The sequence below is a fragment of the Gymnogyps californianus genome, chromosome 8, assembly GCF_018139145.2.
Source record: "Gymnogyps californianus isolate 813 chromosome 8, ASM1813914v2, whole genome shotgun sequence".
Taxonomy (NCBI): Eukaryota; Metazoa; Chordata; class Aves; order Accipitriformes; family Cathartidae; genus Gymnogyps; species Gymnogyps californianus.
In genome coordinates, this window is record NC_059478.1 from 32,309,050 (window position 1) to 32,326,821 (window position 17,772).

Consider the following 17,772-nt stretch of genomic DNA (forward strand, 5'->3'; position numbering starts at 1 on the left):
ATACGATTCCCTTTCCGAGGCAAAAATACTCCTATATCAGTTGAATTCCTGACAGGGCACAGCGCACGCTCGCCTTTCCAGGGCAGTGCAGCTTGACAGCTACGCCTAACACACAGCAGATCCCTTTAACAGCGCTCGAGGCGAGCTCCACACGCGGGCCCCCCAATGCAAACCAGATGCCGGCACCGGCCGGGGCAGCCTTCAAAGGCGAGCGGGGGAGGCTCGGCCGCTCCCGCCTCCCCTTCCCCGCCCCAACAGGGGACGGCAGCGCAAGCGCGGCCCGGGCCGGGGTGGGGGGGGAAGCGCGGCGGGCTTCCCGGCAGCGGCCGGCGGTCAGGAAATTGCCCTGTCAGGAAAAGCGCGGTTTGTGTAGCCCGCTCCCTGCGCAGCTAATATAGTGTTTCAGTTTGGACAAGTAAGTGACTGACGGTCGCCAAGACCCGGCGGCGACTAGCCGCGGCCGGGTGGGCTCCCCCTCAGCCAGGCGAGGCGGGCGCCGCCCCTGAGGGGAGAGCGCTCCCTCAGCCCCGCGCGCGCCGCCGCCGGCCGTTGCGGCCGTTAACGGTGGCGGCCTGGCCCGGCCCGGCGCGGCCCGGGCGGGCAGCCGGCCCTGCTAGGCCGCGGCGGGCGCCCAGCCCAGCCCAGCCCCCCCCTCTCCGGAGCTCCGCGCTGAAAGCAGAACGCGGTGACATTCAGAGAACTCGTTCCCTGTTCGTGAGGTGCTGCTGGTTGAGAAACCCTGTCGCGGTTGCGGTGTTGTTTTTTAATTAAAAAAACCTGTGATGCCCGTGTGTAACACTCCTTTCCGGCTTTTTCCCCAGGGAACCCTTCTCATTGCACCCCTAGGCCGCATGCAGCTTGTCCAGGGCATGCATTGACTGTGCGATTGAATTGTTCCGAATCAGTTTCAGAACCTGGTTTTCACGTAGCTGGTGGGGCATTATAGGATTTACATTCTAGTCTCCTTGCCTGGCTTTCCGAAGTTTGCTTTTACTGATGTTTCTCAACAGCACAGCCTATATATAACGCCTACATTTAATGAGAATGGGTCTGCCCTTTTTCACGGTCTCTTTGCGTTGACAGGCTCCAGGCAGCACTGGGGGTGCGCAGCGCCTGGGGAGGCACTTGAAATTTTGCAGGGCTAGGGTAGGCACGTCGCTTCCTCCCAATGCCTCCTCCTGCAGACAGTGGTGTAGGAGTCACCATTTTCCCTGCCGCCTTTCCCTGAGCTTTAAATGGCAGCACTTGGGTGACCTGATGTACGCAGGTGGGACATGTACATCACTTACATACTTGCTTAATCCTCCAGATCGATGGGAGATTTCCTTAAATGTATTTCTTGCCCTTACTCAAGTTGGTAGTTTTCAGTCTTGTATCTCTGGCACAGGTATTGCTGGCACTGGTGTCCTCTTACTGCTTGCTTCCACCGCTGCCTCCTTCCTCGTCTTGCAGCTCTGCTTTCTTGCACCTTTGCAGCACTGTCTCCTTTGCATGGCAGTTGCTCCTGCGTTCTCATAAAGCTTGTGGGCTGGCATGGAGCCCACCCCAGTAACCTGGTGAAGTTTACTTGTGCTCGGCTCCAGGCTTCCCCGTAATGGCCGTGTTCCTCGCTAGTGACGTGTTCTGCACCGGTTAGGAACTGGTGACCTTGCAGATTCTTTCTCTACTGAGGTGCCTGGGACTTGTTAGCTAGTTTAATAAATTTAGCATCAGTGCCTCTTCTCAGGAGAACACTTAAGAAATAAATGTCAGGGAAGGAGAGGAGAGCTCTCTCATCTCTGGGGTTCTTAGAAAGTAGTAAACAGACACATTACTGTGAAGGTGGTCTCGTTTTTCATCCTCCTGTATTCCCTCATCCTGGAAGACCATTTGCTTAATTTATTGAAATTAACTTTTTTCTAAATGTGCTTAAATATAGTACAAAAACATACTGAAATTTTAAAGAGTCTTTAAATGTTAATGGCCCTCTTTCCTTCAGGAATATGTACTGGCATATGGGTAAAAAAAAAAAAAAGCAGGGTTTTTTTTTCCTGGGAAGGGTGCCTGGGATAGGAGGATGAAAGAGGAAAACAGGGGGAATTGGGTTCTTGTAGGTACAGCTGTTCCCAGCTGTAAGAATCAGGGCAGAAATAAATTCATAGTGTCAGGAGAGACTAAACAAACTAGTACTATGCTGGGAAGTTTTTATGTGTATTCTTAGCCACTTTTGTTACTCTGTCCTGTGTTTCTAACAGTCCTACAGCTAAGTTATCATTTGAAACTGTTCATTCTTTTGAAAAAGTCGTCATCTTCCTATATAAGGGCTCTTATCCATTTTGTTTGTTGTACTTCTTCCTCAGTAAGTCTGCCTTTTCTCTTTCCATAAGCCGTTCTTCCTTTAAGCATACTTTTGATTCTGTTAGAGGTTGATCTGTTTCCTGAGAACTAGTAGATTTACAGGAGAGGATCAGAATAGCTCTCCTGTGTGTTCCTGTTTTGTATCTTGGGCTTTTCTAATGACTCACGTTGAAATTTTTTGCTGGTACCTGCCACTGGAATATCAAAGAGCCTGGTGCATAAAATTGACAGTAGTGGCATGGCCTTGGTAGAAGGGTGTTTCTCAGCTTCATTTTCAAAGGGAAATCTCTGATCAGCATTGTCTGGTTTTTTGGCTTTTGTTAATACCTTGTGGTTGGTGTCTTGAGCTGCCTTCAGTTTCCCCTCAGCATTTCCACATGTGAAAGGAAGAGTCCGCAGACTGTTCATAAAATAAAGTTTGAAAATTTGTGACCTTCAGCTGTTTGAGGCAAGCGAGCTTACAAGCTTCTGAGATGACTTCTGAGATGTTTTGAGAAAGTCATTGAAGGGAACTTACAGAGAGGTGTTGGCCTGATACCCTTTCAGGCTTGTCTTTATGGGAGTTTGAAATTATGAGACTGATAGGATCTTTAAGAAGGCAGATTTTGCATTGATAAAAACAAACCAACCAAACAAAACCCCCCAGCTGTGTATGTAGGGAGAAGGAAGAGAACTCACTGGGTTCAGATGAGCAGATGTGAGTCGTCTTTTCCTGTAAAAAAGAAAGGCATGTAGATGTGTTACACATGCACGGTCTATCTAGATATCTGATTTTTGTGCAGAATTTGTGCTTCTTCTAAGCTAATGTGCAACCTCACTTCCTCTTAAGTAGTTGTGACAGGAACTTCAGGGCTAGTGTTTTTGGAATTGCAGCCCAAATAAATGTTTAATTTTAAAATGACAGATTACTTAGGGCTGTCATTCTTCTCATGCTCTTACTATGCAAGAGTGAACAAATCCTGTATAGTAAACTGTGGATTCGGCTTATAGACACATGTTTGCCTCTGGGCTGAGCATCTTGAAAGAAGTGGTTTACAGCATGTCTTTAAAAATTGATTTCACTCTTGCATCTACTACTGGCCTAAGTGTTCCAGTATCTGCCAGGAGTAATTGTAGGCAGTTGGTTCAAATGTTGCTTAAATGTGTAAGCCTTGATGGGAAATGCTGTGGATTTCAGCCAGAATGCTAATTTTGATGTTTTGTCATTTCATAAAACTGTGAACTCAGAACAAATTATTTTTATACTGATCTGCTGATACGTAATCACACAGCTAGTGCCAAATTCAACCTTGATGTAGCACTGGAATCTATAAATGTGATTAGAGTATCAGCATTAACCTGAGTTGACTAATTTGGTATCCACAGGAGCATAATGGCTTTATTTACCCAGGATTCCAGGTAAGCGTATGTATCCTGCACTGAAGCTAATGGTGCCAAGTCTGGTTTGCTCCAGGAATGCAGTGTAAAGCTAGTGTGTGTATGGTGACATGAACTGTAATTGTGCCTTTTGAATTGCATTCTACTCCAAGTTATATTTTATAATTTAAACAGGTATTTTGTAAATTAACATTATTGCGCTAGGGATGTGTTTACTGTATGCTTTTTTTTGTGTGTGTGTGTTTTGTTCTTGGGGTTTTTTTTATTTGTTTCCCCATTTCCATTATAGCACAGAAGAGAATGAAAAAATACAAAAGTCACAGTACAGGCATCTGCCTCTCTTTTACAGGCCACGAACGGAGGTTGTTCTTTCTGTCCAGCATGGGGTAGGTTAAAATGATAGAGATATAAGAATAAGAAAGATCTTCCTTAGCATTAGACTAATAAGCTGATGGATCCAACCACTTGGATCCATCAGTCATTTTGGAGCCTGTTACCTCCTTTCAACTAGTCATGAAGCTGTTACAGCTAGAATTTATGTAATAATCAGATGGCATTTTTTTCCCCTCACAGTCAATGTAAACAAGATAGTGTCTTCTTTCAGAGCTTCAAGCATTCTGCAGTGTCATTTGGGACATGTCTGTCTGCCAGATCATTAGCACAGCCTTTAGGGATGCATGCAGCTGCAGTGTCAGAGGAGGGAATAGATCTAAATAGGTTGGTGTGCATGAATCGTATCGATTGCCGTTTTCAGGGTGCGGAGAAGAAAGGGTGCTGCTATATAACCTCTTAATTCCTTAGGTTTTCCTCAGTGAGAATTGTGTCTTGGCATAAACCGATGAACATTTCCTCTGTTTGACAAATTGTAGGTTATGGCAAGCATTCAAAATCCTGCAGACGTGTGAGTGCACCTGTGATGTTCACAAGTGTCAAGAGTTTAATCCTGAACTGCTAATACGGCTGGGAGTTTTACCACTGACTTTAATAGATGCAGGATCAGACCCTGCATTTGAAGTGATGGCCCAGTCCAAGTAGGGCCAAGAGAGCCCTGGAGGGATTTGGAGCTGTTGCGTTTCCCCTATAATGTGTGTCTTCTATCTCATTTTGTGTGTTTTTGTGGCTCTTTGCTCAGCCTTCCTTTTTCCTGAGAGCTCCTCTCTGCAGCTGTTTCCTGCTGTTCCTGGTGTTAGACGAGCAGTGGAGCAGAGAAAGCTGAACTTGTTTCTTTTGTGCGGCATACTTACGGGCTGGGGAACAAATGGGGCAGCCCAGTTTACCGCTGTCACATCGATAATCTTAGAGTGAGAGAGCTGGTCTGTCTTTGGTCTCAGACTGTCTCTGACCGGGCAGCCTGGCTGCTCTGTGAGGCATGCTGCGGTGTTAGTCTCATGCCTCTTGCAATGCAGAGTCTATCAGGGCATGCAACAACCGCGTGGGTGCCTTGATCTTCCTTCCAGAGAAAACCAGGGTGAGCAGTAGCCTTAAGTCTTCTCCAAGCATATGGTTGGGAGGAGCTCCTGGATTCCTCTGTTTAGACACACTGAGGGCCAGTGTTTTGGGAACTGCCTGAAGTTTGAAATCCCTGGCTTTCCATAGCCACCTCTGTGCTACAAAGCAGCACCTCTCACTTGACACCAACATGTTATTTTTCTGCTGTAAGCATCTCTGAGCAATATCTCTGCTTGCCCAAAGCGGTCTTGGGATCATTGCTTGCTGCTTATTAGTACTTAACTACTGCACTGTATTATGGTACTTATTATTGCCACATCCATGAACAGTCAGAGAGCAGAAAAATGCTTTTTGACCTACCTGACCATGTTAAGATTGTGAGTTCAGCTCATCACCCATGGTCTGTAGATAGCTGCGGTGAGCTTTCTGGGGACGATTCAGAATGTGATGTAATCATGACTGCATGGAGGAGGTAAATATGGAGCAATTGCTTAATGTCTCCTCTAGCTCAGGAACTCGGGCACATCAAACAAAACTAGCAGGTGGCATGCTCAGAACAAATGACGGACTTTTTCTTGCATTATTTACACAGAACTTTATAACTCATTACCACAGTAGTTTGCAGTTACAAAAGTTTCCCTGCATTCAAAAAGAGCACAAACAAATTCGGAGAGGAAAAAGCCTTCAAAGTCTCCTAATCCTAAAGATAAAATTTCTGGCTCAGGAAGTGCCTCTACTATAGATAGCAGGAGGAAGAAGGTGTCTTGGGGAAGTATCGCTGGATGAAAAGGGCAGGCATATGCTTTTCTTATGGCTTCTGCTGCTTGTGGCAGGATACTTTACTAATTGAACCTTTCATCTGACCCAGTGCAGCCATGCTCTTGTCTTTAATCAGGGTCCAGAATGCCATTGCTCTTATTTGATCAACGGTACTATGGGCTGTATCTGCCATTGTGAGTTCAAGAGAGGAACTGGAAGGAGAGCATCATTTTCATTTTTTAGTACAAATCTCTTCTAGAACAGATTATAGAGAAAAACAACTCTGTTGTACATTTAAGAGCTTGATATTTGTTGACACTGGTCATGCTGACATCTTTCTGCTGTTCATGAGTGAGATATTTATGTAGGCAGTAGAAGCTGAAAATAAATAAATTTTGGATCTCATTTCTTAGAATTATTTGCTTAGTCATTTTCATTTCTCCAGTAGTTAGTTGCACCAGGATAAACCAGGATATGTCTTGCTTTATATCGGAGCAGGTGGAAGTAGTTTGGCCTGAAAGTATTTAAAATACAAAAGATAGAATTAAAGGGTAGAAGGCAGCGATGAAGTAATGGCTTTGTCTTGGACACTGAGAGAGGGGAGAAAAAAAAAGATATGGAGAGACGTTACAGAAGATTAGCACATAGTGAATTATTTATAGAGAGAAAAGGAGATACTAGAAAGTAATAGAATATTTTCAGTGCTGTAGTAGGATTTATTGAGACTACGTTACAATGTTGGGGGGGGCAATTAGGAAAGTTTTGGTGAAACAATCTAGGTATTATGGGACTGGGAGTTGGGGTCTGATTCTAGTACTAAAATGAGGTCTCTTCCACTATTTGAAGCTGTTTTTCTTTGTTCTAAGATGTGAGAAAGCTCCACAGAATTTACCAGAGATGAAATAAAAGTGTGTGGTTTTTAGTGAAGCAGCATACTTTCTCCAGCTTGGTTTTTATTTATTCCAGTTTTGTTATTGTTAACACAGTCCTCACATTCCTAAGACAGAGATCTCCTGCATGTACGTGTTTCTGTTTTGGGAAGGGAAAAGGGGAGATGAGGTGTGCTTTTGTTCCTTGTTTTTGTTTTGTTTGCTGTTGGGTAGCTGAAAAATAAATGCTTGTTGATAGTTATAGCATAGTCCCTTGGGCGTTTAAGGGTATTATTCTATATTAGTACTGCCCTTCAACGCAGCATTAGAATTCCCCATCTGCTCCCACTCTCCCACACAGATATGTGCCTTCTTTGTCTCTTCACATCCAAACAGGAATTAAAGAACCTGGAAGAGGAAAGGGAGTTTACTGTCTTCAAGAAGAGATTGTCGCTCTACCGCCACCACTTTTGTTAGTTTACTCTAACCCTAGAAAGCCAACAAAGTGCTGAATTTCCAATATAATGTCAAAAATGCTTCTTTTGTTTTATCTCCTTTCTACAATTGAAAAGCAGCTTTTATTTAACATATTTAGATCTTCTCACACTAAGATTATGAAGCCTAATTTGAGCCTGTTATTCTTTTTCTCGGTAATCCATAGAAAAGCACAGCTGCACTACTAAAAACATACTGTTTATCCATGATCGCTGGGTCTGGGCAGCCTGCAGCGTTCCAAAGATCAAAGTTTAAAACAGACGTGCCAGTCCTTCATAATTCCTTGTATTTAAGCACACGATACCACAAAATCTATACTTGCCGCTGATAAATACTTCTGCTGAGCTTCGGCCTGCGTGCATGTGAGTGTGCAGCCTTCCTGTACTGTAGCTTTAACAGAAAGGTATGTCCTGGCAATTTGATAACCATGAAGTAAGGTAGGACAGACTGAGTTTAGTCGTTAGTTGTAATGAAACAGTCATCTGGTTACTTAGTCATTCCTTTTAAATTAAAGAAAACAATGTTAAGGATTTTCTTTTTTTTTTAAAGAAATATTTGTGCAAATGACAGTTTCACCCCTTCTTTTTTTTCGTTGCCTATGTGGGAAAACTAGCACATTTGTTTAAGGATAAACTGGGAAGTCTGTGGTTTCCAGCACGCACATTTTGAATAATATTTATACAGACTATTATTTAATGGGCCATATAAATATTTATCATATGCTGTAGCCCTTTGATCATAAATGCTTGTTTGAAAAGCCATTCTGTCCCTGCTGTGATTTGCAAAGAAAGAGGCCATTGCTGGTTTAGTGCTTGGAGAGAATTTTGGCTTCTTGTCCTGTCTTAGCAGTAATAGTCATGGACTAACAGGGTCAAGCTGGACATGTCTTTTAAAAATGATTTTTTTCTCTCTCCCTCTCGTTCTGTTTGCAGATTCAGATCATAAGTTAAAAATATGAGGCCCTAATTCTGCAATGGACAGGCAAAGCTGTATTGAAGTTTTGGAGGCCTTTTTTCTTGTCTGTAAGAAGCCAGGCTTCCTGAGTTAGATACTGTAGCGGTATAGAAGTTAGTGGTATCACCACTGCTTTCCACCACTTGGGAAGTACATGTATCATCCATGTATCAAATATTTTGGTGTCTTGTTAGGAATATTGTGCTCAAGGAATTGACCTGACTGGACCTTTAGGACTTTTTATTTCAATTGTTCATCTGGTTAGCTGTTTTCCTCATGATTGTATTGACTGCGGAAGCTGTATGCTAAGAATCCAGTATATACAAAATCCAAAACAAAGTTTTATTTGCACAGCAAAGTTTTCTTTGCACATGGCAATGAACGTTGGTGTCCAGATTCCAAAGCAAGAAGTTTGTGCTGGGATCTTCTTCTACCTCTGAACTCCACTAAAGAGTTTCTTCATTTCTGATTTGGAGCTTCCTCTTGTACTGAAGGAATCTTCTGTAAACAAAACTGAATGACAACATTCCTCTTTAAATTCTTATTAAAGTACTTTGGCTAAATATTTTCCACCAACCTCACTGCTGAGTTCTTAGGTTCTCAAGAAATACCTTTAGGCAGAGTCCCTAATTGGTGACACGTATGACCTGGCGATGACAGTGCTTTTTGTGGATCCGGTTGACAAGTAGGTGGCATACCAAGTGATTGGTATTCCAGAAAAACCCTTGGCATCAAATTATGTTTTTGCAAGCAGATCAGATCCTATTGCAGAGACGCTATACTTTGAACAGCCTCGGTAACTTAGTGCTTGCTGTGCTTGAAAAAAGGATTAATATTTACTTTTAGCCTTTTTTCTTAAGATACTGAAGTATTGCTTTGTAAATCTAGGTGAGCTTTACTCAGAGAAAGACCAGTTAAAATAGGTTTGTGGTTCGTGGTTTTGGACTCTGTCACTTAACTCTTTCTTATGTCCACTGCTTTACAGAAATAAGATAGTGGATATGCATAGACTGATATGTACTGCTTGAGCATATAAACAAACTCTGCTTCCTGCGCAGTCACTCACACATGCACATCCTGGTTGCTTAGTAAGGAAAAAAGGAAAGTAAACATTACATGGGCTGATTGGGTTCCAGGTTTCAAATGTTTGTGGGAAGAATCCAATGCAAAGCCGTAATTTTAAGTGCTGAGTAGGAGGTACTATGAGCTTAATTCTCTAACATCTGTTAAGCTTGTTCTCTAAGTAGCAAAAACACATTAATGAGCTAAAATCAAGGCTGCCATACAAGGAAGAGAAATAAAAATTTAGAGTAATATTGTGTGTGTGTGAGAAGGAGGCAGGATGTAAAATACTCGTTTTACTATTTGTATTTTGTGAAAAGCAAGTAAGAAAGATTTGCCTATGTTTAAAAAAAAAAAAAAATCTGCTTTGCAGCTTGTGGTTTATTCTCATCTTTTTATGAGTCAGCAGCTAAAGGCAGTGCCGAAATAGTGAAAAACAGGGAAATTCGTGAGATAGTATCAGGAACAGCCTTATGCAATTTCTTTATAGTAAAATTCCTTGCAAGTAGCTAGCAGCATCTGCAGCCAGCCTTTTAAGCTTTGAGGAGATGGAGTGCAAAATTTAAAAGTGAACATCCTCTGTTGAAAACAACGTCTTAAAACTGCTTTTACAGCCAAGGGCTAAGAGGAAGATGCAGAGTGCTGTAAGTATCCCCAGCTGACAGTTGCAGTATTAATCACTGATATCAGGAGAATTGTCCTCTCTATGACAGAGGCATTAGCTTTTGTTAGTCTGACCAGGTCATAGAGCCGGGGCCAAGAAAATAAAGTGAGCTTTCTTGCCAATATTACTAGGTGTTAGACTCATGGCACACCATTATTTTTAGCTGATTGCTCATCACTTGAACAGATGACCTTGCTTAACAAGATTAGTGTGTATTGCACCTAATCTACTGGGCAGAATCAGTATGCTGAAAGAGAGTAGCTAGTATTTCCATCAGTACTGCAATATGCTCTATAGCTTTGATTTTTTTCTAGTTTCTGATATTGTTAGAAGCTAATGATCTGTACAGCTTCCTCTAGTGACCCTGCCATGGTGCATGCAGAATGCAGTGTGGTAACTGCTTTGGTTTGTACCGGGCTGCGTAGGAGCTTTAATGACGGACAGAACTCCTTTGTGCTAATGCCATCCAAGCGAAGAACAAGAAAATGGTCCCTGGCCCCCAGCAGTGGTAGTCTAAGCATGAAATGACAGATTCAGGCAGTACAAAATGATCGTATGGGACAGGTTGTGATAACAGATCTCCACAGACTAACCACATTTCCATGAAGCATTTAAGGGGTGGGATGAGGGGAAGCTGGGTAGTTTTCTTTAGCCAAGGTGTTGGCTTATGCTGTTTTAAGTGCAAATGAAACTTTGTCCTAATTCAGCTGTTATACTGCTTAATTATTGTCCAGAATGATGCTTGGAGTTTTCTGAGATAAGGGACTGACTTTTTTCCCCCCTTTTTTCCTTTATTTCACCTGCTGCCTCTAACCCTCAGTGATTATAGATTTGTAATAGCCATCAACAGCAGTGGTTACAAACTAACCGTAGATGTGAACAGCCACTTACATTGTGCCAACACTATATTCAAACTGACACCCAAGGATAGATCTTGACCTGCACTCAAGATGTTTCAGAGGGGGAAAAAAAAGGCTTGGTTTTCTGTCTTGTAGAAATAAAACAAGTAAAAAACATTGCTTCCAAAGTAGAGCACAATTTACATGGCTATATGATCAGTTGTTATTGTCTGAAGGTAGAAAGAGGACTTTCACCATTTTCTATTCCACTGCTTTTTCTATCAGGTTTTTGGTATGCTTCGCCACTGAGCTCTAGTTATTTTAAAAAAAAAAGGATTAATCTGAAATGTGAATAATCGTATTGTTCTACTAAGCAGTACTTTCCAAATCTTTCCCCCTTTGCCTATGCCCCTCCCTCTAACCAACCCATCTTCCATATACAGAAGTAATCCAGGTCACTTCTTTGGGAGAGATGGGCTGGTTTTAAGTAGAGCCATTTTGGTGCTCTGTAAATAGTGTGTATTCATCAAATTATAATTGATCCATTCATTTTCTGGAAATCAGAAGCTATGTGTCAGCTGAGTTTTGTGTGTTTCAGAGGCTTAATAGATTCATACAAGCACTAAACTTGGTACTTGTCTGATGTTTCAAATACTTTGTATCAGCTCTTATTTAGCATTCTCCCAACTTGCTTAAAATGTAAATGTTAACTATTAATTAAGGACAAACTGTGAGAAATTAAGTACAGTGCATTTGTCACTGTATTAAATGTCAAATAGTTAAACATAATATAGTGAAATAAGCAACTCATTGTGAATAATTAAATCAATTAACCTCACTTTGTTCTTGTAGGTTGTCAGAGAGTAGGCAGAGATTTCCTGGAATGCTCTCATAACTCAACACATTTTCAGCAAATTATTTTCTGAATCTTCAAAATTGTGTGGATTAATGATGGATAGCGCTTAAAAACCTAACCAGTTTGTTTTTCAGGTGGTGTTTTGGTATTTTTTTTCCTTTGGAGGGCTCAGAATTGGGTAATATGTACCAGATTGTCACTTAGTTATTTTAATTATCAGCATTACACCACTTTTTGGGGGGAGGGGAAACTTTTTCAGAGTCTGCAGAAATTCAGCCTAACTCACTGTCTCATTCAGCAGTAATATGCCACTCGTTAGCTTGTTGGCTCTATGGGAGGCAGCAGCTCTTGGCTCCTCGTTCCTCTTCAGGTCAGGGTTCAGTGGAGCCAGGCGCACCACCCCTTTCACTAGTGCAGGAGTATAATTTGTTTGCATTGAGGCAATGACTTATCTGTGGTGGTTCTTGCTGTCTTGTACAGAGGTGAATCCAACTTACATCAGCACCTTCCCCATCTGCCAGAATTCAGGAAAACCCAGGAGTCTCTGGCTTGAAATTTCTCTTCTGTGTAAAGCACCAGTTCCTGATTGCTGCTGAGTTTGGAACCGTGCCCTTTCCTTCCCTTCCTATCTCCTTCCCTCTTTTTCCCTTTATGTAGACACGATACTGTATGACCACAGCTCATTTCCTTGATTGTATGAGGGCATGAACTTTTATCATAGTATGCATATTCTTACATGCAAATTTACAATTTGCTTTTCGGGAGCTTCTGTGCCGTGCAACTTATATACAAACATTTGAAGAAAAATGGTACAACTAGTCCAAGACTTGAAAGCTCAAATTGATTAAAAAATGCCAAGTGAAGACTTGCTGCAAAAAAGAGTTATCAAGCAAAGTGCCTGTACAGCATCTCTCCTGTCCTGTTTAGCACAGTTTTCCATCATCAGTCATTTTATCTGTTTTCAACCCCCTTTTTTTTTTTCCCCAACAGGTTTTATTAAAAATGCACAGTAAGAAGCAGACTCCAGTAAAATACTATGTCGGAATTGATGTTGGGTCAGCAAGTGTTCGCGCGGCTTTGGTAGACGAGTTTGGGACAGTAGTGGCACACGCAGATCAGCCAATCCAAATTTGGGAGCCCCAACCAGACCACTACGAGCAATCCTCTGCAGACATATGGGCTGCTTGTTGCTCAGTCACAAAGGTATGCGAAGAAAAAGAAAATGAAGGAGATATGTGTTGCAGGTAGCTCTTCAAGTTTGGAAAGTTCAATGTCTTCTAGTCACTGGCCTTTAACATTCAGTTCCGTGCATGCTGTATTGCTGTATAACTTGTAACCATCCTTGTGCGTTAAAGGCACCTTGAGGATATGGCTGATGTAGCCTCGCAATGTCTGTTACATAGGTGAGGAGCTGAAGGCCAGAGTGAAAGAAGCTTGTGCTACAACTGAAAACAGAATGGAAGGCCTTCCTTTGCGCTGTTAGCTCAAGGGGAGGACTTACCCACTGCTTCAGGATTCACATCTGTGGGTTTTGTTTCAGTGGTGTATATTCTAGCCATGAAACAGTTCTTTGAGGAGTCAAGGTTGCTCAGAACCTGGTACTGCATATATTTAAAGATGTGCATTGTGCTGCACCAGAGTCACAAAGGAGCATTTATTGTAGAGAAATTGTGATCTGTTTTGTGGGTGATGCCTAACATAGTGTCTGTCACCTATGATCCTTGTTATAAGAGGATCCAGTATTATAAGACCAAAATAAATTATATGCGGTTGTGGATAGTATCAAGCATAAAACTGGATTGAAGTAGACCTTACTATAAGGGAAAATTTGTACTCTCTGATCCAAGGATCTGCCTGTACATGCTGGTGGTAAAAGTAAATTAGTGACCTTGCTTGGCAGTGCACATGTAGGCCATTTCATCTTTCTTAATAAAGCCCCAGCCTGCTCCATGTTCTAAGGTTGGCTTTTTAAATATTCATGATATGCTTGGTAATTTGCAGATGGACAGTTCACCCATTCTCTTGTTATTGATCAGCCTTTTCAAACATTAATGAGCTTGGCTCTGCAGAAATGCCCTGAGATGAAGGAGACGAGGTGAGGGGGAAGGAAGAAAAGAAGGGAGTGACAGGAGTGATAGGGAAGAACAGCTTGATGTTAAAGCAGAGCAAGTCTTTTATTCTGCTTATTTGATTTTTCTCTTTGTGAATTGCTTTGTTCTTGCTCTGGACCTCTTTAAATACAATCTCTTATATGTAAGCAATAAAATATGGTCTCTCAAACTAGCTTTACAGAGCCAGTAAGAGACTGGCACTGTAGCAAATCTAGTGAAAGTCTTTCATTATAGTACTAATTAAAATAATGATATTTTTATTGTTGCTGAGAAGTGGCAATTTATTACTGCGTTACATTTTAGGTGTCTTGCAACCTCACTTGGCACTTAATCCATGTGGGTGTTGTGTTTTTTTTTTTTCCAGTGCTGCTGGAAGCCATGAAGTTCAGGCCTTTTGGGGTGGTGATTTTTTTTGGAAGATCTTCCAAAAAGTATGCTATCCAAACTCTTGCTAGCAGAGCTTTTGAAAAGATGTGCATTGCAGAGGTATTATCACTGCTACAGGTTTTGACCAACTTTATTTTTGGGACCCTTCACTATTGGAAAACAAAAAGCTGTGGCACAGTATTACCAAAGCAATTCTAGAAGATCCTTGCTTCCACAGGTGGGAACTGAGTGAAGTAACTGATGGAAACACTTGGCCCTAATCCTGTGTCCATGTTTCACAAAGAGCTCAAGCTTTTACAAAAGAGAGAAAATTAACATCGCTAGTTTTCTGCTACCTTTATTTTCTCATATTTTTGTGCTTCCTGCTTTTATCTAGGACTGTGGCTAGTAAGATTAAAAAGCTATTGAAGAACTTTTCATGGACCTTTGAATTCAGTTTTGAAAACCAAAGAATTTTTGGTAATTTGGTGTATTTTTGATCAGAGGTGTTACAGAGTACTGAATCTCAAAAATTTCAGACTTTGAGCTTGCATTTCTAACTTGTAACTCATTTTCTGTACTCATTAGTTCACATGGTACCTGCATATATGTGGATATATTTGTATTCATGTGTGTTTTGTATATTTGCAGAAAGTTGTCTGTGGAGTAGATGCTGGCCGTATTAGAGGGGTTGGTTTTGATGCTACATGTTCCCTTGTTGTTGTGGATAAACAGTTCCAACCTTTGGCAGTCAACTGTGAAGGTAGGACTCCAGCACAAAAATTGGTGTTACTGTGCATGTTTTGTTACTGATGTGAGCGAACTTACAATTTCATCCAAATGCCAAGTTATGGGGCTGCCTTTTGGAGATATAGATGATAAAAAATCTTTTTTACAAGAGGATTTTTTTCTGGTTTTACTGTTTTAATTCTACTGCAAAGTTAAATATGAGATGAGAATTACTTACTGTTTGGCTAAATGTTTGGCATCCTGAGATCAAATTCATTCATCTCAGCTCAGAGAGACTGCTTCTTAGAGAAATCTATGCTAATTTTTCTTTTCTGCATTTTTTTCTCCTCCTTCAGACTTTATTAATCGTGGCTTTTATAGTGTGTATAAATGCCCATCCACAGTGGCTAAAGGAATGCTAAAAATGTTAGTGTTAGTATAGTCTAGCTGCTTACTCTGTCATGGAGCTGCAGGCAAGAGGTTCAGCTTGCGTATTTTATTACACTGGTGTTCTGTCTTTGTCTAGGACAGTGCTAAACTTCAGAAACAGTCTGTGACCTTTTTCTAAAAATTTTAATTTTTTTTTATTAGTTTTTGAGTAGATGATTAAGAAGACTCAAGAAAAGTCTGTGATGCACTTTTTTTCAGTGAATCCCATTTAAGATTAGGTGTGTGCTAAATCAGTACTTACAGAGCCATAATCACAATTCTGTGTATGTTCCCGTTCTATTCTCAGATGTATTTGTCATCTTCTCCTGTCCTTCTCAAAAAACCAGCTTTGCCCCCAAAATGTCCTTCGCTAAATTTAGATGAGATTATTTATTTTTTGGTTTGAGTGTCTCTTACAATCTGTTCAGTGCCTAATGATGTCTGGGGCTATTTTGGTCTATTGAGTCAAATTCAGTTCTCATTTTTTATTCTCTGATATTCCCAAGAACTTTGAGTTTACACAGTGTTGTTGTTAAATAAAAAGACAAGAATGCACTGAATACTGTCACACTGGTATGGGCATGCAATGGTGTGGTTTCAGGCAGTCTCACGGTTCTAAGTTGTATTTCAATCCATGTTAGGCCATGGTGTGCCTCATAGTTCTACCTTGTCTTGGAGTATGTTTTTAAGATTATGCATGAGTGGCTGTGTCATGAAGTTGAATGTGCAGTGTACTTAGCAAGAGAGGAATCTGAAGTGTCATCTGGATTACTGTTACACCTGTCTAGCAGGTCCTCTGTAGGTTAATTTTGATAAAATGTTCTTTGCTTCTTGATCTCATGTGTTATGCAGGCTTGCCAAATGCTTTTTCCTTCCACATCCAAAAAAAAAGCATTTCAGCAAATTACCCTCCTGAAACTGTATTTCTGAAAGGAATTATCGTAGTTCTCATAACAGTAGAAGAGGAAAGAGAATCCCTGTAACCATCTAGGTAGCTGACTAGCTGAGTTAATTTCAGTTTATAATGTAATTGCTCAGATTTTGTCCCATTTTTAGTTCTTAGTCACCAAAATGCTTCTTTGTGTTTTTAACTAAATATGTGTACTTTGTCAAGAAGTTTGGGTTCTTTGAATGAAATATAGTCTACAAGAGCATGGTGTTTCAAAGTTCTTGGATGCTTACAAGCCTGATTGGTTTCAGTCAGCATTCTCAGTCCTCAACATGTCTTAAAGTTGGCTCAGAGGGCTAGAATTTTATCTTTAGATATCTATTGTGGATTATTAACGCAGACAGAATTTGAGTTTTCTATGTAGAAGTGAAAGTGTGAAGCAGCTTAGAGTCTAGTAACTTACAGTACTGAGGTGGGGTTAAACCAGACCTAAAATAATCTCGTTTCTTTCCCCCCCCCCCCGCAAGGACAAAACTATAGGAATGTTATTATGTGGATGGACCATCGTGCAGTCAGTCAAGTTGAGCGCATCAATGCAACGCAACACAGGGTTTTGAGCTATGTAGGGGGAGTGATGTCTGTGGAAATGCAGCCACCTAAGTTGCTGTGGATAAAGGAAGTAAGTACATCTAAGACTGGTGCATTTTTACTAATGATTAATGCCCTTAGTTTGTTAATTTCTGAGAATGAAATTTCTAAAACAAAAGTCTTCAGCCTTGGTGTTGAACCCAAAAGTGTGCAAAGTAAGGCCAGCCTTAAGTTGTGATGAAAATGTTTTGAGGTTCTTTTTTTCCTATCAGTTATTTAGAAATATCTTTGATTTTATTGAAATTTAGTGTTTCCTGATTGAAACATTTCATATGCCTTTCTTATAGAATTTTCAGGTTAGATAGACATACAAATTTAGTTGCAAGTAATGAATGAGTCCACAAAGTATCCTAGGATTTAGTTATGGAGGCGTATTTCCTGCTCCAACTACTGTAGCTGGGCATGCTTACAGGGGTGTAGGTGCTACTTCTGGGATGCATTTATAGCAATTTGAAAACAGCACCATCTCAACATTGGGTATCCTGGCCAGAGATACTGCCTTTGAGGCATTGCATCCAACAGCGAGGGGATGTGTGATGTCTTTGGCTGCTGGTAGAGAAACTGTTCAGTTAGGGCTTCAATTTAGTTCTGTCCCATCTGTAGGAAGTAGACCATCTTTAGAGGGAAGGTGCTCTGTTCATAATGTGGAACTCTACCTCTGTCTCTTGTGTTTAAATTTTGTGTGTTACAGAATGACGTATGGCCTTTTAATAATAACTGTCAGATAAAAGGAGAAATGCTTGCCACTTGCATTTTTTATAACCTCCTCCAGTCTGGCTTTTGCATTTGGTCTCAGTGATGCTTGCTGTCATTTTAACAAAGCCCAACTGTAAATTACTTGCTGCCAGTTTCAACCAGCCAAAGTCTCCTGTCCTTACAAACATGAAACATCATATAGTAACAAGGTGCAGATTGGGGGAAGTCAAAGGAATTAACTGG

The 17,772-nt window shown here is 41.1% G+C and overlaps 1 protein-coding gene across 3 annotated transcripts in view; it reads left to right on the forward strand.

The window, feature by feature from the left end:
- The first annotated feature begins 357 nt into the window (after positions 1-357).
- FGGY (FGGY carbohydrate kinase domain containing) overlaps positions 358-17,772 on the forward strand; it is a 150,114-nt gene continuing 132,699 nt past the window's right edge. For 2 of the 3 annotated variants that reach the window (XM_050900809.1, XM_050900810.1), the window contains exons 1-4: positions 358-415; positions 12,652-12,864; positions 14,790-14,901; positions 16,713-16,864. In XM_050900809.1, coding sequence (XP_050756766.1) covers positions 12,664-12,864; positions 14,790-14,901; positions 16,713-16,864 — 465 coding nt within the window. In that variant the 5' untranslated portion in view covers positions 358-415; positions 12,652-12,663. Of the gene's footprint in view, positions 416-12,651; positions 12,865-14,789; positions 14,902-16,712; positions 16,865-17,772 lie in introns of those variants that run through there. The other variant, XM_050900811.1, reaches the window with a different exon arrangement.